The following is a 25,049-nucleotide window of genomic DNA, read 5'->3' as shown; positions in this document are numbered from 1 at the left end:
ATCAAAATCATGAAAATGAACAATGAAATAGGAGATAAAAATGTTAAGTTATATTAATCAACTATGCAAACATGCAACTGCTAATTAAAGCTGAGAAAGGTAGACTTAAAAATGTATATCTGAAATGTTTAATGCTTTTGTACACAGATAACATGCATATTCCAGACAATGGTTTTAGCAAATGTTGTAGCATTTTGTTGACTGTGTTTTAACATAGCGATTTTCTTATTAAATATTTATCACGTTTCATGCTTTTTATTATTTTCAGCAATACAGAGAAGAAAGCAATACAGGATGGATTGGTGATGTATGTTGCATGTATAATTATTAATTTTAATAAATCTGAAATGCAGATTAAGTTATTCACAGGTTCAGAGACATTTGTTGGAATTGCTGAAATAATGTACAAAGCTTCAGAAGAATGTCAGGATTGAATTTTTGCACTAGTAGTTCAATACTTTTACAGATTCTAGATTTACAATACACACTCACAAATTTAAATTTGAATCCACCTAAGGTGGCACTTTTACAGTCATAAACTAAGACCACAAAGTTAAAGTACCCGAAAGAAATCCTAGAGATCATCACGCGACTTCTTTTGTTCAGTTTGCTGCCGCTCCAGCAGAACGACATGCCAGCTTTACTTGCATTTTGAAATATTGAAAGAGTCACTGGTGAATGAATATCTTTTCCAGGGGGTTCAACTCATTTAGGACTTAAATATCATAGTACTGTCTTAATGAGTGTCAAATGTTTGAAAGCAGCATGGACTTTGAATTCATCTACAGATTTACTGTAACAAACAACTTATAAGGTGATCAGACGTTACGTTGTAACTTACTCTTCTGGGATTACTTACTACAACCCACTGTTAATTAAAAATGTTTGCAAAAATGCATAACTTAAAAAGGTTTTATAATTATTATAAATTAGTTAATTAAGGAAAAAAATGGTACATTTATTAAACTAGCAGCTGTCATAAGCTGTTAATCATAAATATTTCCGGAAAATTATTGCTGCTTTTCTGAATATTCTTACTATCTTTTTCAAATAAGAGTTTTCTGAATATTAAAGCAGTTCTACCATGTTTTTATTTTAAGTGAATTGTTTTTATCTTGAACATGTATGTTTATCACCGCTTCACTTAGCCACTACATTTGTGCTTTATTAATTCAGTCTGTTCAGAAGTGGTGCGTGTGTGTGTGTGTGTGTGTGTGTGTGTGTGTGTGTGTGTGTGTGTGTGTGTGTGTGTGTGTCTATGTGTGTGTGTGTGTGTGTGTGTGTGTGTGTGTGCGTGTGTGTGTGCGTGTGTGCGTGCGTGCGTGCGTGTGTGCGTGTGTGTGTGTGAATAGAGATATCTTTTTGATAAATAAAAAGCTGCCATAATACAGTGTTATGCAAGTGTTAACAAGAGGGGTCTCCTTTAAGTACTAAAGCCCTGGCTGATCAAAGATAGTCTCACAGCAGGGAGCTTCAGTATTTTCTAGCTCGCATGGGCTGCCACACATTCTTGACTTCAACAACATATTTAGGCAAGGTTCGGCAGCTTTGCTTAGAGAGTAGAAATGCCACTCAAACATGTAACACATGCTCAAATGCAACACCATGTCTAGGTGAGATTCAGCAGCTGCACTCAGAGACTAGAACTGCCACTCAAACATGTAACACTCATCATGCTTGAATATGACAACAGCTCAAATTCAACGCCATCTGTGGGTGAGGTTCAGCAGGTGCACTCAATGAGTAGAACTGCCGCTCAGACATGTAACACTTATGCTCAAATTCGACAACATGTCTAGGTGAGATTCAACAACTGCACTCAGAGACTAGAACTGCCACTGAAACATGTAACACTCATGCTTGAATATGACAACATATTTTGGCGAGGTTTGGCAGCTATGCTCAGAGAGTAGAACTGCCACTCAAAAGTAACACTTATGCTCAAATTCAACACCATGTTTGGGTGAGGTTCAGCAGCTGCACTCAGTGAGTAGACCTGCCACCCAAACATGTAACACTAGTGCTTGAATATGACGATATATTTTGGTGAGGTTTGGCAGCTTTGCACCGAAAATAGAACTGCCACTCAAACATGTAACACTCATACTTGAATTCGACAATGTCTAGGTGAGGTTCAACAGCTTTGCTCAGACAGTAAAACTGTCACTCAAACATGTAACACTCATGCTTGAATTTGACAACATGTTTGGGTGAGGCTCGGGAGCTGTGCGGAGAAAGTAGAGCTGCCTCTCAAACGTAATTTGGCAGTTGTGGGAAAGGAGTTAGAGGGAGTATGGGTTATATGGTTACTTTAGTGGGCAGCTGAAGATTAAGGAGAAGATTAGGGAGTGGGGTTTGGGATTAGGATTAGGTAGTGAGAGATAGTTTAAGGGTTAGCGAGAATTTGGGTATTTAGGTTTTGCAAGCAATTGCCAATCTTACGGCTTGGGAACAGTTATCGTGTTTAGTTTAAAGGAACAGTTGAGGAGTTTAGGGATAGACAGTGATAGGGGATTTTATGCTTGGAGAGAGATCAGGAGATTTAGGTTAAGGGAGTGATTGAGGAGTTTAGGGTTAAGGAGTGAGGTTAGAGTTAAGGACTGGGTGGTTGTTTAGGGTAAGAGTTAGGGTTTTGGGAGGGTGTTGAAGTATAATAGGATCAGACTGGTGGAGGTGGGTCACTTTTCGTGTCGAGCAAATGACAGTGAGTTAATAGCAAAACATACTGTGTTTCAAGGTTGCATACCAAAGAATGGAATTTTAAATTCTGCCTGTTACCTGTGAACATATGCAGTGCAAACGCACAAGCTTCATCACCTGGTACATGCATAGAATCATTAAGCTGATAGCCCTTCGTGAGTGTCTCTCTCTCTCTGTGTAAACTCAGATATTTGAAACACAAGAGGTCAGTAATGATATAAATAATGCCAAGCATGACATATATTGGTCGCATATAATATTAGATTAGTCTTCTGCTATTATTATTAATGTGGGATTAGATGCTATCCTGCAAGGCTTCATAAAGGTATGCAGAGCGTTACTTAGCTCCTTAGGGCTTACAGTCGTATGTATAAATGTATCGCTGCCAAATAACTGTGAGTAGCCACAGATACAAGGCACTGACAATGCACGCACTGCTGGAGTGTGTAGTACTGGGCATAATTCAGTTACATGCAGCTATTTTCAAATTGAGTGAAAAACAATCTATAAATTAGTGCTGCTTATCTGTATCTTTGTACAGCTTGGAAGCATTTGTGGGTGATAGCATTTGCTAAACTTAATAATAAAGATGGCATATATGCATTTATACACAGCATGAAGGTGTGCTCCTGAGTTTTAGTTGTATGAGCTACTGTATATTTGATATCAGTAAGGTCATGGTCAGGGCTTTCCCAATTGGCAGCAACTTATGAACTGTAATGTAGAGTTTGCTACTAAGTGGAAGTACTGATGCCTACATTACTAGAACTCCATTAATGAAGTGTACCGTTAAAGGTGTACCACAAGTGCTCGTGAACCATTACCTCGAAACACACTTCCCTGCTGCCACTTACCTGTGTTGTCGCACCGCATCGATTCCTGTGCACTACTACTGAATTAACTCTCTTCTCAGAACCCTAACTGTAACCATAAAAAATACTCCTGATCACGCCCTAAACCTAAAATCCCCCTTCCCACCCTAAACGTAAGTCACACTAATTCATGGTCACTTCTCTCTCTGAACTGAAAGGTGTTCTCTCCATTTCCCTTCCCCTCTACCAGTTCCACAATGACACCTTGGTGGTGACCATTGCGGCAGCTGCATTCCTGAACTCATGTTCGAGTGGCTGCTTAGCCAAGTAGGCAGATGGGGAAACAAATGTTCGAGCCTGTGGCTGTGAATTAGTGCAATTCGAGCAGCTGAGGCTTGGGTGGCTGTTAGGGTTCTGTACCCTGACAATATTTTCAACTCTGTATTACCTTTCACCTGACACTATTTTATGTTGCTTAAACATTTTAAGAGTTAGGTGAGGCAAGCCATGTGTGGTTTACACAAGACGGAAAAAAAATGAAATGAGTGAGTACCCACGTTTTGCCTTGGTTCGTGATTATTCAGTTATTTACAAGTAGATAGGGGAGTACAGAAGAAAACCCTCATCTTATGGGAGTAGGAAAAGTTTGCTTCCCCATTAAAGGATATCTTTAGCTTATTTGATTTTTTTTCATTTCACCGAAACTGTAATTCAGATTCTTGCCTAGAATCGTCACATAATTTCCCGATTTATTGAGTTAGTAACATTTCCAGATTTATTGAGTGGCTGAAAGTAAAGGAGTAACCACTAAGGACAGTGTTGACACTCCTGTGTCTCTCCAAAGGCTATGACATTCCCCCAGATGCTATAACCTTTTAGTTATATCACATCTTGCATGTTATTATTCTTTCCTAGTTGTTTTATTACTGTATGCTTAACCAGTGATTCAGTGGAGGCCGCGTGCAACTGTCCTTTTACAGTCTAGTTAAGGATGTGTTTATACGATAGTGTGGCAGCAGTTTTACATATTATTTTATAGGTTCATAGGTTCATAGGTAGGTACTATGCTATTGGCCCTAGGGCCTATATAGGCCTAGCCAAATGGTACCCTGGCTTTTGCCACCCAAGAAAATTATTTTCCTGTCCCCCTGTCAAGCAGAGCCACAGAAGTGATCCCGGGGAGAATTTCTTATCTCCCATCCAATCATCAAGATTTTTCTGGAAGAGTGCTAATGAGGAGCTTTGTTTGATACAGATAGGTAGTTTGTTCCAGAGTATGGGAAGTCTCTGGAACAGGAATCTATCCCCCCAGCACGTTCTGTTTATTGTGATGACAAGGTTTAGGTCCCTAGAGCATGTAGCTTGGAGGGATTGGGATTTCTTTAAGTGGAGCATGTCCAACAGCTCTGGGTTTGACATAGCTTTGTATGTTAGGCAGAGATCACCTCTGAGTAGGCGATATGTGACAGAATAAAGCTGGAGTCTTTTGAGACGGTCTGCGTAGGGCATCTGTTTCAGGCCAGTAATCCTCTTTGTGAGGTATTTCTGTGGCCTTTACAGTTGTTGCAGATGTCTTGTGAGGTACATACAAAAAGGGGCATTGTACTCTATAATGGGTCTAATGAGTGATGAGTAGAGGGGAACAATGACCTCTTTTTTCCTGGATGAGAAACCTTTGGTGATGAGGTATGCCACGTAGAAGGATTTCCTGACTACTGTGGTGATGTAATTATCAAAGGAGAGACTACTGTCCACCTGTGTCCCAAGGTCTCTTATCACACTTTCGGTGTTAAGTAGACTACCGCCTATGTGGTAGTTCATGGATAGAGAGTTTTTACCAAAAGGGATGACAGTGCACTTTTTTGGCATTGAGCTTGAGGCCATGGCTTTGACACCAGGCATCTGTCTCAGTGAGGCCCTTTTGTAGGATGTCCACATCATTAAGAGTTTTGATTATGTCTCCTAGTTTGCAGTCATCTGTGAACTTTGTTAGCCAAAGACCTTCTGTGTTAGCCTGTACTTCAGATAAGTAGATACCAAACAGGAGAGGACCTAGGATTGAACCCTGTGGTACTCCACTTGTCACTGGTCTGAAGTTGGATATAGAGTCTGCTACTTTCACACTGTGGGTTCTGTCAGTGAGCCAGTTAGCAACCCATCTAGTGACATAGGGATTTATACCTAATTTAGTCAGTTTATCTATAATTCCAGAGTGGGGAATGGTGTTGAAAGCCTTGGAGAGATCTAGATAGGCTGTGTGAACTTCCTTACCCTCATCTACGGCTTTGGTGACCGCTTTAAAGACGTCTATCAGATTTAGGAAACATGATCTCCCTTTTACAAACCTGAACTGGGTAGGGTCCAGAGTTTGGAGATTACCAATGTCATTGTTTATAAGTTCCATGATGATACATTCCATAGCCTTGCAGACCAGGCTCGTCAGGCTAATGGGGCGGTAGTTCCCAGGGTCCGTGGTGGCTCCCCCTTTGTGGAGTGGGATAACCATTGCTGTGCACCATTCAGTGGGCACAAAGCCTGATATAAGGCTATGATTGAACATGGTATTTAGGTGGGGTGCCAGTTCGTTCTGTAGTTCATGTAGAACGCAACCTGGGATGTTGTCAGGTCCCATGGATGCTGTGTTCTTGGCTTTGGAGAGTGTGTTTTTTACCTGTGCAGCCATGATTACAGGAACTTTGCATTCTTCCAGTATAGAGATGGGCCCTTTAGGGGGTGAGAGAGGGGTAAAGTTAGCACTAAACCTATCTGCCAGGATGCTGGCAATATCAGTTGGTTCTGTATATTTAGTGCCATTGTGCTGTAACTCAGAGCAGATCTGAGTGTTGCCATTGAGATTCTTGACATAGCTATATAATGCTTTGTGGTTGTCTTTAGAATCAGTGGTGATTTTGTTTTTGTAACTAGCTTTGGAGGATTTTATGAGAGATCTCAGCTTCTTACTGAGGCTGACCACGGAGTTCCTCCAATCATGGGATTTTGCTCTTTATTGCAACAGCTTCTTTCTTCTGTTGTAGAGTTTGTTTATGGCAGGGGACCACCAGATTGGCTTCCTTTTTTTGGAGGGTAGCATCTTGGTTCTGTTAGGGATTGCACGATCCATGCACTCATGCAAGTGCTTATAAAGTGCATTTGTATAGGATTCAGCAGTCGTACCTCTATTGTCCATCAGCATGGACTTTTCATTACAGAAATAGTAATAAAATAGTTCATAGGTTCATAGGTTCATAGGTAAGTACTAGGCTATCAGCCCAAGGGCCTAAGTAAGCCTAGCCAACAAAGTAGTTTTCCCAGTTAATGGTGGGGTAGTTGAAATCGCCCAATATTAGCGTGTTTGGTTGAACCCTAATATTTTCCAGTATATCAAGAAAAGAGGAGTGGGAATCCTGGGGCATGGTGGGGGATCTGTAGCAAGCTACAATTTGGATTACAGTTTTGCCCAGAGTTAGTTGCACTTGGATAACCTCGGATGCATTATGCTGAGCAACTAGCCTGGAGGTGTGGATATTCTTAATGAATACGAGCACACCTCCGCCTTTGGTGTTCCAGTCCAGGTTAGCTGGCCGAAAGGTATGGTATGAGTTATAGCCTAGTAATGCAGGGGTGCTCTCTGGAATCTTGAACCAGGTCTCAGTCACTGCACAGATATCGATGTTCTGTTTGAGGTTTAGACTTCTAGAGTTCAGTAGCATTACCCTCAGTTTTTGCTTGCCTGTACCTGTTACGGTGGTGAATTTGTCATTTGAACCTTGCCTAAAAAAGGCACTATAGGGGCAGCAAGAGCCTTTGCCAGTGTCCGGAATCCCAGGGGTGACAGGTGCAGTTATAAAGAAGTGTAAATAGAGCCTTAAGAGGGCAAACTAATTATGATACACTTTCTGCTTAAGAAGAAACAACACTCAGTGTTTTGCATGAGGATATGAGGATCCAGTTGACAGGCTGGTAATGTGCTTCAGGCAAGGAGTTGGAGAAAATGGTGAGCAGGGCACAACTGCAAAAGAGAGGTTAACATAGTGCTTAGCCTGGGTATAACAGAACCCATAGGGGCAATTTACACATCATATAATTTTTACCATTTCATTGCATGAATTGAATATTGAGTTATTTTTAAGTACTAGTTTTTGGAGTGATTTTTATGTATACAGTTTTAACATAGTTATGTTTTACATGGTTAAAGGATTACACATTTCTCATTTTATTATTTTTTAATTTAATTTTAATTAAAATTTAATTTAAGATTTTTCACGGAAACTAATATATAGATATATATATATATATATATATATATATATATATATATATATATATATATATGTATGTCACCTCACAGCAAGAGGTTCTCCAGTTTGATTCTTGGCTGGAGTGCTTTCTGTGTGGTGTTTGCATGTCCTTCCCATAGTTGAGTGATGTTTAAAGATATGCAGGTAGGTGTGTGTGTGAATGGGTGTGCCTTTGTTGAAGGTTGGCTGTCAGGCTGGCACCTTGGCACTGTAAAAATCTACTGCCAATCATAAGTGGACTGGTGTTCTGCTTTGGTGACCCTAACTGGGAAAAGCTGAAATACATTACTTTCATATCTGTTTGATACAAAAAGTTTACAGTTCTCTAGCTGGCTTGCAAGATTACACACTGTCAAGTTGAAGTGCACTTAAATCTGCCGAACACTAGATGGCACTGTGATGCTACTTTGTCTAGGAATGGTTGGAGACACTCCCTCTTGAAACATCAAAGGAAGTGTTGTCATTGCTCATGGAAGTGTGTATAAAAGTTTTGTAACTGTTTTTATATTCTGATGTAGTTCTGATAAGGGATGAAAGCACTTACTATATATATGTAATTTTTGTTTTGGTTTTAAGTGGCTTACCAAATAAAATATTTGCTGCTCATGACCTTCTGACTTGGATTTGTTTTGAATCTACATCATCATGTCAGGTTGCACAGGTAAAGTGGGATGTTGATGATTCCACTACCCACCAAAGTTCAGCGGTTAGGTGCTTCCAGACTAACCAAATTGGAATTCTGTGGTCCAAATGCCACAAAGACAAGGATGGAAACAAAAAGCCATGTGAAAGAGATAGCAGAAGTAGTGGGTCATCTTGACTCTGCATTCAGTCCAGATTATTACAACACCCTGTGCCCTATCCTGGTAGAGGGTAAAAAACTAGTCTTAAGAGGGATACTGCATAACAAATAACTACACTTAAGTTGCTAGGTAGCAGCATTGCTTTCCAGGGACAAGAAATACAAATTGGGCCATGGGAGGGACACCTTTTCAGCTGGCATTAGCAGGGGCTTATCTGGACTGGAACAAGGTAAGGAGGCAAATCAGGTGGAAGATTTTGATGATATGTCAGTAGTTGTCCTAACAGAACATGACTTGTGTACATATAATTACACACAGCTATGTCTGGAGAAAAGCATATGTAGATGGCATAGGAAAAGAAATGACCAGTGACCACACCTTTCACAGAGCCTGGTGACTTCAGGTGAAGAAATAGGTGATAGCAATAAATTAGAATCAAAGCTAGAACAGAGACACATGTATCAGAAGGTATGGGGTTTCTTCTAATTGGTGCTGATTAAAGGGAAGGGATTTATGGGAGCAGTAAGTCTAAAGCTGAATCGCAACTGTCAGATTATACAGAACTTCCAATAGAAGGGCAGTTGGGAAGGACTATGAAGAGATAGAATTGCATCTGGTACACTTCTTACTACCTTGCAATACCTGCAGGAGGCAGCCAAGGTAGCGTCTGACTTTCAGGAGCACAGATAGCCTGTATACAGAGAATGGGCTTTTAGAGAGGTTTTACAGGGAGAAGTGATACTCTAGGTAGTAATCCCAAGAGACTGCCACTGGGTACTTTAGGCCATAGCAGACGATATTCCTTTTTCAAGCCATCTAGGAATAAAGCATTAACAAGGTGGCTTATATGAAAATATTATTGGCTAAGTATTACAAAAATATGGCACAGTACTGTAAGAAATTTAAGCCTGCTGAAAGGTTGGCCTCTCAAATCTAATGGTTCATGGTTCATGGATTAGTACTAAGCTAACTGCTCTTGCCAGCCATTTTAAGCCTAGCCAGTTATCCCTTGTGAGACTCAAACCCTGCACCATGTGTTTTGTAAGGCAAACACCTTAAACATTAGGCCACCCTCCCAACCCCAGCTGGTTTTGTATCCTTGGTGCTGTTGAAGTGTCCAGAAACTGATTTATTGGTTTTAGATTAGTAATCTTAACATGGCAGCCTGCACCATGATTACAGAAAAAAATGGTACTGTGACTGTGAAAGAATCGGAAGCCCCTGCTTGTGAACATTGTGACACTGTGAACATGTGAAGGTCACTTTGATAAGTCTGTTAGTGCTGGCAATATTGCACTATAATGCACTAGGCTCAGGTTGAGATGTGTGAAATCCTGGGAAGTCAAGGATTATAACACTGTTCTGTAGCTGGTGGTATAAAGCTTATTTGGGTGTGACAGGTGAAAGTCATAAACCAAGGCAGTTGTAAGTATTTCCCATAAGTTTTTAATGCTAATGACACCTTGCATATATACCAGCTGCCTGTGGGGTGTAGATTAAGTCTGTTATCCCCTGCATTTCATGTTATTTTGTGGCAGCAACAGAATTCAAAACTCACTATGCTATCACATTATTTGGTAATAGCAGGTGGGATTTAAGGTCTAGGTCTCTTTTCCTAATACATTTGTCGACAGCAGAAGGATTTAAATCCCATCCATCACATGAACTGGTAACAGCATTGTTAGATTTAAGGCACATACCCCAGTCTTTTGCGATGTATTTGAAGTCTATATGTAAATACATTATGTACTGATGTCCTTCCATAACAGTTTATCTTATTTTACACTTATACACTAAATAAACTTATTTTTTCTTCATATTCAGGAGAGGATACAGAATGCCAAAACACAACTTATCATTGTAATCCAGAAGTGTATTTTAGTTAACATGATGTTATATTACTTGCATGGAATCTTATAATGCACTTCTGATAACTCGGTCTAAGGTTACTGTATCTCAGAGAAAATAAACAGTTCTCCATTCCAGCATTCTTGGATGGAAAGTTCTGTTGACAGATAGTCTCTCAGCAAAAAAAGTTTTCTGTAGAAGCGTGAATCACCCACTACCAGTGCAAAAACATATCACTTTTGGAGGAAGCAGTTCAACAATTCAATCCTTCTCCACTTGCAGTTGAAATCATTATGATCCCATAGGCTACTGTGTTTGGACACATGCACTTTGAATACTGCAGAATCAAACAACATTCTTGTAACCTTTATTTCTATGATATGGGCATTTAAAAATCATTCAGTGATTACTTAGAAATGCATAAATCAAAGCAAATACCAAGCTTCACTGTAATGCAGAGGAATAGATTTAATCAAATATTAAGTGCTTACATCGCACACCTGATGAAGTCTTTTTAGAACATTTGTGGATGAAAGTGCTTAATATTTGATTAAATGTATTCCTCTACATATCAGAGAAGCATGGTATGTGTTTTGGTTGGTTTGATTTTTTACCATGAGTTCCGCACTTGGGTCTGTGCTACTCAGAAATGTGTCTTTTTCTGACAAAGTAAGTAATATGAATGAGAATGTGCCTTGAATCAATGTTTTTTTTTTTTTTTTGACAAAGTGAGTAATATGTATGTTTCTTTTGTTTTATAGTTCCAACCGTCTGAGCCCTACTTCACATCAGACAATTTAAAATACTACAGAGTACTCAGTGATAAAACTGGCTATAAGCACATTCATTATATAAATGATACAATGGTAGGTATGTTGTTCGTTATATTTAGTTGTTTGTAATGACTGATGTGTTATTCAGTGTGGTTATGCAATTAAAACCATTGCAGTCATTCAACAGGCATACGGCTGGCCTGGCATGTCAGAGTTATCATTATAAGGAGTGATTGAGTTAAGGAAGTATTAAAATCAGGACATTTACACAGATGTGATAACCCTCTAGAAATGTTAATACATTCTAGACATGCTTCAGAAAACATTAAAATGATTGCCAGTGAACAGTTGTGTATCCAGGAAAGACAAAAGGAGAATATGTCAAAAAAGTTTCTTAAAGAGTCTTAAAAAATGTGTTTATGGAGTTGATAAAGCCCCAAAGACTACTTGAGTCTTTGAACTAGAGGGATATAAACCCCTGCATTTGATGAGCATGTAGGTGTATAAACCCCTGCATTTGATGAGCACGTAGGTGTATAAACCCCTGCATTTGATGAGCACATAGGTGTATAAACCCCTGCATTTGATGAGCATGTAGGTGTATAAACCCCTGCATTTGATGAGCACGTAGGTGTATAAACCCCTGCATTTGATGAGCACGTAGGTGTATAAACCCCTGCATTTGATGAGCACGTAGGTGTATAAACCCCTGCATTTGATGAGCACGTAGGTGTATAAACCCCTGCATTTGATGAGCACATAGGTGTATAAACCCCTGCATTTGATGAGCACGTAGGTGTATAAACGCCTGCATTTGATGAGCACGTAGGTGTATAAACCCCTGCATTTGATGAGCACGTAGGTGTATAAACCCCTGCATTTGATGAGCACGTAGGTGTATAAACCCCTGCATTTGATGAGCACGTAGGTGTATAAACGGCTGCATTTGATGAGCACGTAGGTGTATAAACCCCTGCATTTGATGAGCATGTAGGTGTATAAACCCCTGCATTTGATGAGCACGTAGGTGTATAAACCCCTGCATTTGATGAGCACGTAGGTGTATAAATGCCTGCATTTGATGAGCACGTAGGTGTATAAACCCCTGCATTTGATGAGCACGTAGGTGTATAAACCCCTGCATTTGATGAGCACGTAGGTGTATAAACCCCTGCATTTGATGAGCACATAGGTGTATAAACCCCTGCATTTGATGAGCACGTAGGTGTATAAAGCCCTGCATTTGATGAGCACGTAGGTGTATAAAGCCCTGCATTTGATGACGACGTAGGTGTATAAAGCCCTGCATTTGATGAGCACGTAGGTGTATAAAGCCCTGCATTTGATGAGCATGTAGGTGTATAAAGCCCTGCATTTGATGAGCATGTAGGTGTATAAACCCCTGCATTTGATGAGCACGTAGATGTATAAATGCCTGCATTTGATGAGCACGTAGGTGTATAAACCCCTGGATTTAATGAGCACGTAGGTGCATAAACCCCTGCATTTGATGAGCACGTAGGTGTATACACCCCTGCATTTGATGAGCACGTAGGTGTATAAACCCCTGCATTTGATGAGCACGTAGGTGTATAAACCCCTGCATTTGATGAGCACGTAGGTGTATAAACCCCTGCATTTGATGAGCACGTAGCTGTATAAACGCCTGCATTTGATGAGCACGTAGGTGTATAAACCCCTGCATTTCATGACCACATAGGTGTATAGACCTCTGGATTTAATGGGCACGTAGGTGTATAAACCCCTGCATTTGATGAGCACGTAGGTGTATACACCCCTGCATTTGATGAGCACGTAGGTGTATAAACCCCTGCATTTGATGAGCACGTAGGTGTATAAACCCCTGCATTTGATGAGCACGTAGGTGTATAAACCCCTGCATTTGATGAGCACGTAGGTGTATAAATGCCTGCATTTGATGAGCACGTAGGTGTATAAACCCCTGCATTTGATGAGCACGTAGGTGTATAAACCCCTGCATTTGATGAGCACGTAGGTGTATAAATGCCTGCATTTGATGAGCACGTAGGTGTATAATCCCCTGCATTTGATGAGCACGTAGGTGTATAAACCCCTGCATTTGATGAGCACGTAGGTGTATAAACCCCTGCATTTGATGAGCACGTAGGTGTATAAACGCCTGCATTTGATGAGCACGTAGGTGTATAAACGCCTGCATTTGATGAGCCCGTAGGTGTATAAACCCCTGCATTTGATGAGCACGTAGGTGTATAAACCCTGCATTTGATGAGCACGTAGGTGTAAAAACCCCTGCATTTGATGAGCACGTAGGTGTATAAACCCCTGCATTCGATGAGCACGTAGGTGTATAAACCCCTGCATTTGATGAGCACGTAGGTGTATAAACCCCTGCATTTGATGAGCACGTAGGTGTATAAACCCCTGCATTTGATGAGCACGTAGGTGTATAAACCCCTGCATTTGATGAGCACGTAGGTGAATAAACCCTGCATTTGATGAGCACGTAGGTGTATAAACCCCTGCATTTGATGAGCACGTAGGTGTATAAACCCCTGCATTTGATGAGCACGTAGGTGTATAAACCCCTGCATTTGATGAGCACGTAGGTGTATAAACCCCTGCATTTGATGACGACGTAGGTGTATAAAGCCCTGCATTTGATGAGCACGTAGGTGTATAAAGCCCTGCATTTGATGACGACGTAGGTGTATAAACCCCTGCATTTGATGAGCATGTAGGTGTATAAAGCCCTGCATTTGATGAGCACGTAGGTGTATAAAGCCCTGCATTTGATGAGCACGTAGGTGTATAAAGCCCTGCATTTGATGAGCATGTAGGTGTATAAAGCCCTGCATTTGATGACGACGTAGGTGTATAAACCCCTGCATTTGATGACGACGTAGGTGTATAAACCCCTGCATTTGATGACGACGTAGGTGTATAAACCCCTGCATTTGATGAGCACGTAGGTGTATAAACGCCTGCATTTGATGAGCACGTAGGTGTATAAACCCCTGCATTTGATGAGCACGTAGGTGTATAAACCCCTGCATTTGATGAGCACGTAGGTGTATAAACCCCTGCATTTGATGAGCACGTAGGTGTATAAACGGCTGCATTTGATGAGCACGTAGGTGTATAAACCCCTGCATTTGATGAGCACGTAGGTGTATAAACCCCTGCATTTGATGAGCACGTAGGTGTATAAACCCCTGCATTTGATGAGCACGTAGGTGTATAAACGCCTGCATTTGATGACGACGTAGGTGTATAAACCCCTGCATTTGATGACGACGTAGGTGTATAAACGCCTGCATTTGATGAGCACGTAGGTGTATAAACCCCTGCATTTGATGAGCACATAGGTGTATAAACCCCTGCATTTGATGAGCACGTAGGTGTATAAACCCCTGCATTTGATGACGACGTAGGTGTATAAACGCCTGCATTTGATGACGACGTAGGTGTATAAAGCCCTGCATTTGATGACGACGTGGGTGTATAAAGCCCTGCATTTGATGACGACGTAGGTGTATAAACCCCTGCATTTGATGACGACGTAGGTGTATAAACCCCTGCATTTGATGAGCACGTAGGTGTATAAACCCCTGCATTTGATGAGCACGTAGATGTATAAATGCCTGCATTTGATGAACACGTAGGTGTATAAACCCCTGCATTTGATGAGCACGTAGGTGTATAAACCCCTGCATTTGATGAGTACATAGGTGTATAAACCCCTGCATTTGATGAGCACGTAGGTGTATAAACCCCTGCATTTGATGAGCACGTAGATGTATAAACGCCTGCATTTGATGAGCACGTAGGTGTATAAACCCCTGCATTTGATGAGCACGTAGGTGTATAAACCCCTGCATTTGATGAGCACGTAGGTGTATAAACCCCTGCATTTGATGAGCACGAGGTGTATAAACCCCTGCATTTGATGAGCACGTAGGTGTATAAACGCCTGCATTTGATGAGCACGTAGGTGTATAAACCCCTGCATTTGATGAGCACGTAGATGTATAAACGCCTGCATTTGATGAGCACGTAGGTGTATAAACCCCTGCATTTGATGAGCACGTAGCTGTATAAACGCCTGCATTTGATGAGCACGTAGGTGTATAAACCCCTGCATTTCATGACCACATAGGTGTATAAACCCCTGGATTTAATGAGCACGTAGGTGCATAAACCCCTGCATTTGATGAGCACGTAGGTGTATACACCCCTGCATTTGATGAGCACGTAGGTGTATAAACCCCTGCATTTGATGAGCACGTAGGTGTATAAACCCCTGCATTTGATGAGCACGTAGGTGTATAAACCCCTGCATTTAATGAGCACGTAGGTGTATAAATGCCTGCATTTGATGAGCACGTAGGTGTATAAACCCCTGCATTTGATGAGCACGTAGGTGTATAAACTCCTGCATTTAATGAGCACGTAGGTGTATAAATGCCTGCATTTGATGAGCACGTAGGTGTATAATCCCCTGCATTTGATGAGCACGTAGGTGTATAAACCCCTGCATTTGATGAGCACGTAGGTGTATAAACCCCTGCATTTGATGAGCACGTAGGTGTATAAACCCCTGCATTTGATGAGCACGTAGGTGTATAAAGCCCTGCATTTAATGATGACGTATACGATAAGGAAACTTCTCAGAGTCTGGCTTGTTTTGCTGCTTTTATTTTCTTTCATCAATAGATTCACAGAACATTTAATTAAATTAGAAAAAACAATCATCTTTAGTTTGTCTCAGGAAAGTATCCATGTGGCATATTATTAAAGGAAAGATTTCCAAAAAGAATATTAAGCTATAAATACTGGACAAAAAGTAAATAAGTTGTTTTGAACAGTGAGCAATGAAATGGCCTTTAAAGTGAGGCTGAGTGCAATTACAGTCGTCCCAAAGTATGGGCTTGTAAGAAACAACTTACTGCTATAATGATGGTAGTATTGGCATTACAATTACTCTATCCCCAGATGTATGGCATCCCCCACATGCTGTAACCTTCTATACAGTAAGGAAGGTATGTGATATGGAGGGCTTTGTCACCAGCTGGTAAACTTATTAATTCTTTAGTGTTTGAAAGCATGATTTTTTGAAACAGAATATGTTGTATGTTACTTAAAGTTCAGCTTTCTTTGGTTGACTTTTATGGACTGATGGACAGTAATTCAGTAAATTTCTATGTAATGAGCACCTGGATCTGTGGAATAGAGGGATGACTTCTTGACTATGTCCCAGATGACCAGGATTCGTTTACTATCCCAGCTACTGGAGGAGCTAGGCAGGCATGGAGAGAAATGGAGCACGGCCTGTTTGCATGGTCTAAGAAAAAGAACAAGGGAGGGGGGAGTCTTTTATGGATCCCAGGGAACCAACACCCATTCTGGATGGTGGGATGGCAGGGCTGCAGTTGGCAATACCCTTTGCAGACAATGTATTGCATACCACCTTTATTCATATAAGCAAAGTGTTCTCAAGGGATAAGGTTTTAGGTAAAAGCCAATGCCACCCCATAATGGCTGTCTAAATGACGGTTTCATTTACTGATGTCATATTGGTAATTAGGAAGAAACAGGAAACAGTCTTCAAACTAAGACTGAGTACAAATAAAATACCAAAATATGGGCAAAACATTGGAAAAGAAAGTAATACCTAATGAGCAAAACAGGTTCACAGTATTTAAATTGCTTTGGAAAAATGTCAAGTTATAAAACTCAATAAAAAATTGGTTGCAGTTAAGGCAGTACACTACAAAGTCCCCCCTCCCAAAAAAAATGCAAAAAAAACCAAACACAAAACAGCTTGGCATAATGGTATTATATTCAATTGTTTCATAAGCTACAAATCCATAGATGTTTGGATGGTAAACAGAAAATTTACCCTAGGACTGACCCCTGTACTACTACTACTACTGGACAGAGGTAGCTTGTAAATGCTTTATCCCATGCATGGGTCTCCTCAGATTATCAGTGATATGATCCAGTTTTTCTCATTGGGGTAATGTATAATTATCGACCATGGGATGGGTAAATAGGATAGGTTATTTCAAGCAGAAAAAGTGAAATTGGATGGGTTTAAAATGGCCAGGAATGGCATCTGGCCTAGTACTTACCTAGGAACCTGTATGAAGCCAGATTAGAAGCTTTTGGCCAACATTTTAGCAGTTTTATTTTGAAGTAGTAAACCACACTAAACTGCTAGGAGTAATAATTGATGAAAGCCTAAAATTCAACCTGCACATACAACACAATATTAGTAAAACACACCAGAAACTATGTATTCTTTACAGGCATAAACATTTCCTTTCTCCTCCCAGTAAACAAGCACCTGCTACCACTTATCGGCTTCCCTCTCTTATCTACTGTGCCTCCTTGCTTACTAACCTGCTATATCCGTAAAAACTAAACTTGAAACATGTTGTAACAAAATCTCCAAGTCTGCAACAAATGCTAGATATTCTAGCCACCACTGCACAACCCTACACTCTGTGAACTGGCTTGAACCCCTATACTATGTCACCTGCCCACAGGTAACTACAGCGTACGGAGTTATTTTCATGCTCTCAGATTGTCCTGCTCTAAGTATATTATTTACCCACTCTCTTCCCAACAGGTCCCTTAGATCTGAAAAGCAGCACCTTTTGCAAGCCCACAAGCCAAACCTTCCTGCAGGCCAACTACTTTACACTTGTGTGGTAGCCAGAGCCTGGAATGCCCTTCCATTAGCAATTCGAACCACTCAGAGTCATGCTTCTTTCAAAACGTCTTTGCCTAAACATCTCTCTGCTAACTGGATATGTACTTGTACTAGACATTCTCCCTTCATAACCTGACTGACATCTTCTTGTATATACTCATATTTCAAATTTCTGTATCAATTAAATCTCTAGAGATATCTTAACTAAACGTATAACATAATCTCTTGCATAATTTACCCTTTTCACTTTTATTTAACTTCTTTGTAATCTTAAGAATGCATTCAAAGACACTCACTAGTTTAACTAATTGCTGTTGCTTGCCTGTGCAGTTATTTTTCATGTAAAATTTATATAGTTAAATTTTCTTTATAATGTTATATTTTTGTATAAAATTTCACACTGTTAATTCTGTTAAATGTAGTATGTATTTTATGGAGCTTTTCTACCCAGACCTCCACTGGAAATGGGCTGTTAATAGCCCAGTTAACTATCCCAGTAAACAAATGCCAATCAGGAAATAAATAAATAAATGCTCTTATATTTAATGTTGAAACCAGCTAAAGGAGAGGATTATACCACTTGCAATGTTGTTCACACTGAGTACAGTTAACTAAAAGGTTACTTTGAAACAGCTTCTCTGAATCTAAGTATTTGCTTACACACAGCATTACTATCTCCCTTGAAAAGTATCTACGTGCAGCAATATTTGCAATCCATCCATCCATCCCCCATCCATCCATCCATCCATCCCACATCCGTCCATCCATCCATCCATCCGTCCATCCATACATACATCTATCCAACCCCCATCTGTCCATCCATCCATCCTTCTGTCCCACATCCGTCCATCCATCCATCCATCCATCCATCCATCCATCCATCCATCCATCCCACATCCGTCCATCCATCCATCCATCCATCCATCCATCCATCCATCCATCCGTCCGTCCATCCATCCATACATCTATCCAACCCCCTATCCATCCATCCATCCGTCCATCCATACATACATCTGTCCAACCCCCCATCCATCCATCCATACATACATACATCTATCCAACCCGCCATCCATCCATCCATCCATCCATGCTCCCCTTTTTTCCCATTTTTACACTTGGGGTTGTAGTGTTACTTGAACAGTCAATCATTAATAGATTCCTAACTGAAAATAATGCACTTTTAGGACTAGAAAACAGCTGATATTGTTATCATTCGAAATGGAGGCAAATTGGAGAAATGGCCATTGGACTATAGCATCAGTGTGTCGTCTGGCCAGAACTTCTGAGGAGCTAATTCACAAAGAGCTAAACAATAATCTCCTCAGTCATCCACAGCTCCCAAACAAACATCATGATTTCAGATCCTACCACAAAGCTGACAGTACCCTAACTGGCCTGACCAAAAATATCCAAATAACAATGTTGTGGGCTGAAGCACAGCTGCTCTGTTTTTAGATTTAATAAACATCTTTTCCACAGCATGTCACTCACTAGCCCTATAAAATAGAACACCACTGGAGTAAGCAGTTCAACAATTCTGTGCTTCACCATCTAGCTAACAACTGGTACTCATCAAATTTAATGAGGCAAAAGCATCCCAAACCTCTGCCTACGTGTCCACAGCATTCCTCAAAGACTAGTACTCAGCTCATTTCTGTCCACATTTGCATTTTGGGTGTATGCAGATGTTGCAGGGGAGCACAGCTTCTGCATCATGTGAAGGATTTCCATGTCATGTGATCTGCACCAGGCTCTGCTTGAAAACAGGCATTTACTGTCACTGCATTGTTTAGACAGGCCTTTGAGTTTTATGAATGTTTACTGATCCATATGTTTAATGACAGTTATTGAACTGTTATTTACAGATGTATTGATTGCTTATATAGAGTTTTCCATATTCCTCGGATTTCTGCAGAAAAGAGGATTGTGCCATAATGAGACTAACCAGTTAGGATTGGATCATAATATCATGTATACAGCCTTTTGTTTTCACGACAACCTTGTGTTTACCTGTGAATGCTCAGTGCACTACCCTGATAAACAAATGTAAATAAAACAAGCAATAATGTCTAAAAGGATGGGCATTTTCAGCAAAATAATGGAATATCTGTTAAATGGTTTTGTATTTTTTATATGTGATGTGAGGTATTGCCAGTTATGCCAGGATAACTAGGGCAGTGGATGTTTAACATATGCCAGCACGCCAGCTGGAATTTAGTAAAGAATTATATGTCAATTGTATATCAAACTGATTTGTACAGGTGCTTATGTTGAAAATGTATTTGTAAAGTTACTTATGTAAAATGTACCAAGAGTGTTCCCTGCTGGACAGAAAAAGAATTATACATGTATTATTGTAACTGTTTTACATGTATATCTTTTAACAGAGGATACTGGAAGAGAAAAGGTTAATCACAGTCCAGCTTCAACTAACTTTGAAAAATGTTCTGAAATTAAATTACTGGGCCTAGGCCATAAAGAGTGTACCTTGCACTTCTCAATGCAGCCACAGACAAAAAGACTGTACTATGAAGCATTCTGTATTGTCTTTGGGTTGAACAAATTATTACTGTTGAAGGATAGAGGTTTGAAATTGTTTTATGACTTCCAGGAGCAGCAGCAGATCTTAGCAAGGGTCTGTGAATGTGTATTATTGACACATAGGTTCATAGGTAGGTACTAGGCTATCAGCCCAAGGGCCTACATAAGCCTAGCCAACAAGGTTCCCTGGCTTACCACACCCAAGAAAGTTATTTTCCTGCGCCACTGTTGAGCAGAGATACATAAGTGATCCCCGGGGTGTATTTCCTATTTCCCATCCACTCATCAAGATTTTTATTGAAGAGTGCTAATGAAGAACTTTGCTTGACATAGATGGGTAGATTGTTCCAGAGTATGGGAGGTCTCTGGGACAGGAATATATCCCTCCAACATGCCCTGTTTATTGTGGTGACTCCCTAGAGTGTGTAGCTCAGAGGGATTGGGATTTCTTTAGGTGTAGCATGTCCAACAGCTCTGGATTTGACATAGCTTTATATGTTAGGCAGAGATCACCTCAGAGTAGGCGATATGCTATGGAGTAAAGCTGGAGTTTTTTGAGGTGGTCAGTGAAGGGCATTTGTTTGAGGCCAGTAATCCTCTTTGTGAGGTACTTCTGTGGCCTTTCCAGCTGCTGCAGATGTCTTGTGAGGTACATTCCAAAAGGGTCATTGTACTCTATAATGGGTCTAATGATTGTCGAGTAGAGGGGAACAATGACCTCTTTTTTTCCCTGGATGAGAACCCTTTTATGATGAGGTGTGCCATGTAGAAGGACTTCCTGACTACTGTGGCGATGTGACTATCAAAGGAGAGACTACTGTCCACCTGGGTCCCAAGGTTTCTTATCACACATTCAGTGTTAAGTAGATTGCTGCCTATGTGGTAGTTCATGGGTACAGAGTTTATACCAAAGGGGATGAAACTGCAGTTTTTGGCATTGAGCTTGAGGCCATGGCTCTGACACCAGGCATCTGTCTCAGCGAGGCCCTTCTGTAGGATGTCCACATCATTTGGGGACTTGACTATGGCTCCTAGTTTGCAGTCATCTGCAAACTTCATTAGCCAGAGGCCTTCTGTGTTAGCCTGTACTTCAGAGAAGTAGATAGCAAACAGGAGAGGTTCCAGGATGGAACCTGTGGTACTCCACTTGAACTGCTTTGAGGTCAGATTTGAAGTCTGCAACTTTTACAGTGTGGGTTCTGTCAGTGAGCCAGTTGGCAACCCATCTTCTGACGTAGGGATTTATACCTAGTTTAGTGAGTTTAGCTATAATTCCAGAATGGGGGATTGTGTCGAAAGCCTTGGCGAGGTCAAGATAGGCTGTGTGAACCACCTTACCCTCATCTACGGCTTTGGTGACTGCCTCAAAGAAGTCAGTCAGGTTCAGGAGGCATGATCTGCCTTTCACAAACCTGAACTGGGTGGGATCCAGAGTTTGGAGGTTACCAATGTCTTTGTTTATGAGATCCATGATGATACGTTCTACAGCCTTGCAGACCAGGCTTGTCAGGCTAATAGCTCAATAGTTCCCAGGATCAGTGGTGGCTCCCCCTTTGTGGAGTGGGATAACTGTTGCTGTGCACCATTCAGTGGCCACAAAGCCTGATGCGAGGCTATTATTGAACATGGTGCTTAAGTGGGGAGCCAGTTCGTTCTGAAGTTCATGTAAAACGCAGCCTGGGATGTTGTCCGGTCCCATGGATGCTGTGTAACACATATGTGCTAAATCCTGATAACTTCAAGCCACGGGGGCTTGCATGGGAACCAGACATCAGATGACCAGATGTAGGCGATGTAATTCTGTAATCCATCACTAAAAATTATATTTTAATACTAGGTGTGACTGAAGTCTAATTCAGTCTGTTTCTGTAACTTGATAAGGAAGGACCCCGTCGCCTACTTCATCTTGCCTTGCTCCCTAGTAAGTAACCATTAAATAATATTTCTTTAGATCAGTCAGGAAAATATAATGAGATTAGTTAAGTATTGTTTTTGTGTAACTGTGTGAACCTGTCCACCTGTGTTATTTTTAATATTTCCTGTGATTGAAACTCTGGTGTTTATCGTAAATAGATATTTAGTATTTTCATGTTCTTTTATTATTTATTATTAAATATATTTAAACTTTTCATTGCGGCTGGTCTTTTAGAGAATATTTTAATCTCTGACCCTTACATATATTTGGTGACATCTTTGGCCACTACTGAAAGCCTTACCTCATGGCCAAACACTACCATTTGTATTAATATTAATTTCTTTCACTATAATTGGTTACCCTTGTAAGAGCCTTGGAGTAGATAGCTTTGGAGTTTCTGGTGGTGGTATAAATACATGATAGTTTGGGCAGAAGGTGACATAGCTAGTAAATCTGAGTCAGCCTTTCCAAGGTGTGTGTTTGTGTGTGTGTGTGTGTGTGTGTGTGTGTGTGTGTGTGTGTGTGTGTGTGTGTGTGTGTGTGTGTGTGAATCAAATCTCAAAGAGTGTATGCATCTGTGTGTGTCAGCTGCTTGAAGCAGGGGCATGAAGCACTGGTTTCATAGAGAGGGCACTGGAGGACTTGGCTTGGACACTCGGCTAAGGATTTAACCCTACAACTGTGCCGGTGAGGAACCTTATTGGGGATCTGGAGGGAGACTGAATCCAGCCCCCGGACTGAGTGTGTTCCCTGTGTAGTCTTAGGGGAAATTGTGCTTGATACAGAGAGCTGCATCTAGAAATACCGGGTGTATCCATTTTTGTTCCATGTGAATGTCCCTCTCCAGTATCAGTGATGAGGATTCAGGCTCCTTGATTACTGGACCAGAGTACGGACCTCAGAGTGTATATACTTTGTTATACTTTTAGTGCAAGATATTTCCTCTGCCTAATATTTCAAGCTTCCTGTAGCATACGTAATTGTTTTTGGAGGAAGTATTTCACAGCCAAAATGTAAGCTTTATAAGTGTTCAGTGTCCCTCACACACACACACACACACACACACACACACACACACACACACACACACACACACACACACACAGAAATGTGCTCTACAGTTACAGCTGTCTATTGACTGAGTAGATTTTGGATGTCTCATTGTGATCAAAGGAATAAAAAAATCATACATTGTAAGACATTGCAATCCCCCCACTGTGCCTCTCAATTGCCCCTTATATTGCTGTTCCCTGAAAATGTTTAATTTTCCAGAAATCACTGAAGAGCTCTGTCAGTCAATGAATCCAGACATAGTTTCATGCTTGTTCTTGTTGAGAAAATGCTGACATTATATTTAAAGACTGACCCTGATTTTAGGTCCTCCCCATAAAGTTGGTTTTATCCAGAATTCATGAGCAAAGAAGCTGAGAGGTATGTGCTCAGACTGTTACTCACTCACTCTCTTTCTCTCTGTCTCTCAGTCACTGTGTCACTTTGCTGTTTATCTTGCTCTGTTTCTTCTGTCTCTCTCTTTCTTATTCTGTATCTTTTACAAAACACACACATCCATAAACACATACACACATGCACATGCACAGGAGGACAAATGCGCACGCGCACACACACACACACACACACACACACACACACACACACACACACACACACACACTACTTTTTTTCCTTTTATTTGCTTTTTTACACTCAGTAAACAGCAAATGTATGTTTAGAAGCATAAAATGGTGGTTATTTGTTTTTTTTGTCTGTGCTTCATGGCAGCTTTACATGAGAAGTGGTGGACTTCTTTTGTACTAGCCAATGTCTGTATGAAACGCCCTGCTGAAAAATGTCCGTTCTCCAATAGGATGATGATGTTTATTTAGCCCGTTATCTAAACATGGATAACAAATAGAAAATAAATAATAAAACAGTCAATCAATGGGCCTCCTTATCCATAGGTTCAAAGGTTCATAGGTAAGTAATAGGATGGCTGCCCTTGGAGGACATTTTAAGGCCTGCCAGTTTCCATTTTTGTACTTGAAATAACTTGTCCCATTTGGTTATAGACTGACTCTACCCATTCATCGGTCGATAATTATATATTACACCTAATAAGAATAACTGAGGTCATGCCACAGATAATTTGAGGGGACCCATGCATGGGATAAAGTGTTTAGGAGCTGCCTCTACCCATTAGTAGTACATGGGACAGTCCTTGGGTAAATTTTCTGTTTCCAATCCATAGAACTAATTTGCAGTTGAAAATGGACAGGGATGAACTTTGTTTTATGTGGAAGGTGAGTCTGTTCCTTAGCAGTGGTATATTCTGTGAAATATACCTGTTCCTCCAAACTGTTCTGTTTATGTTGCAGAAGAGGTTTAGATCTCTAGACTGAGTATTTCTGATTATGTTCATAGGTTCATAGGTTGGTACTAGTCTATCGGCCCTAAGGCCTATGCAAGCCTAGCCATAACAATTCCCTGGAAATTTCTTCCCACTATATTTACTTCTCTGGGCCCCTGTCTAGCAGGGAGACTGACATGATCCCTGGGGTGAATTTCCTATCTCCCATCCAATCATCAAGGTTCCTTTTGAAGAGGGCCAATGAGGTGCTCTGCTTGACATGTATGGGCAGTCTAT

General features: G+C 40.7%; 1 protein-coding gene across 1 annotated transcript in view; it reads left to right on the top strand.

The window, feature by feature from the left end:
• The window catches only part of LOC122804723 (dipeptidyl peptidase 4-like), a 1,230,541-nt gene that overhangs the window by 652,235 nt on the left and 553,257 nt on the right, over positions 1 to 25,049 (top strand). Inside the window, exons 12-13 of the mRNA XM_044074775.1 lie at positions 269 to 307; positions 11,223 to 11,327. Coding sequence (XP_043930710.1) covers positions 269 to 307; positions 11,223 to 11,327 — 144 coding nt within the window. The remainder of the gene's footprint in view (positions 1 to 268; positions 308 to 11,222; positions 11,328 to 25,049) is intronic.

Source organism: Protopterus annectens, chromosome 6.part0 (genome assembly GCF_019279795.1).
Source record: "Protopterus annectens isolate FY-2018-M chromosome 6.part0, PAN1.0, whole genome shotgun sequence".
Lineage (NCBI taxonomy): Eukaryota > Metazoa > Chordata > Ceratodontiformes > Protopteridae > Protopterus > Protopterus annectens.
Note: the sequence above shows the minus strand (reverse complement) of the source record. Positions and strands in the feature narration are given on the sequence as shown.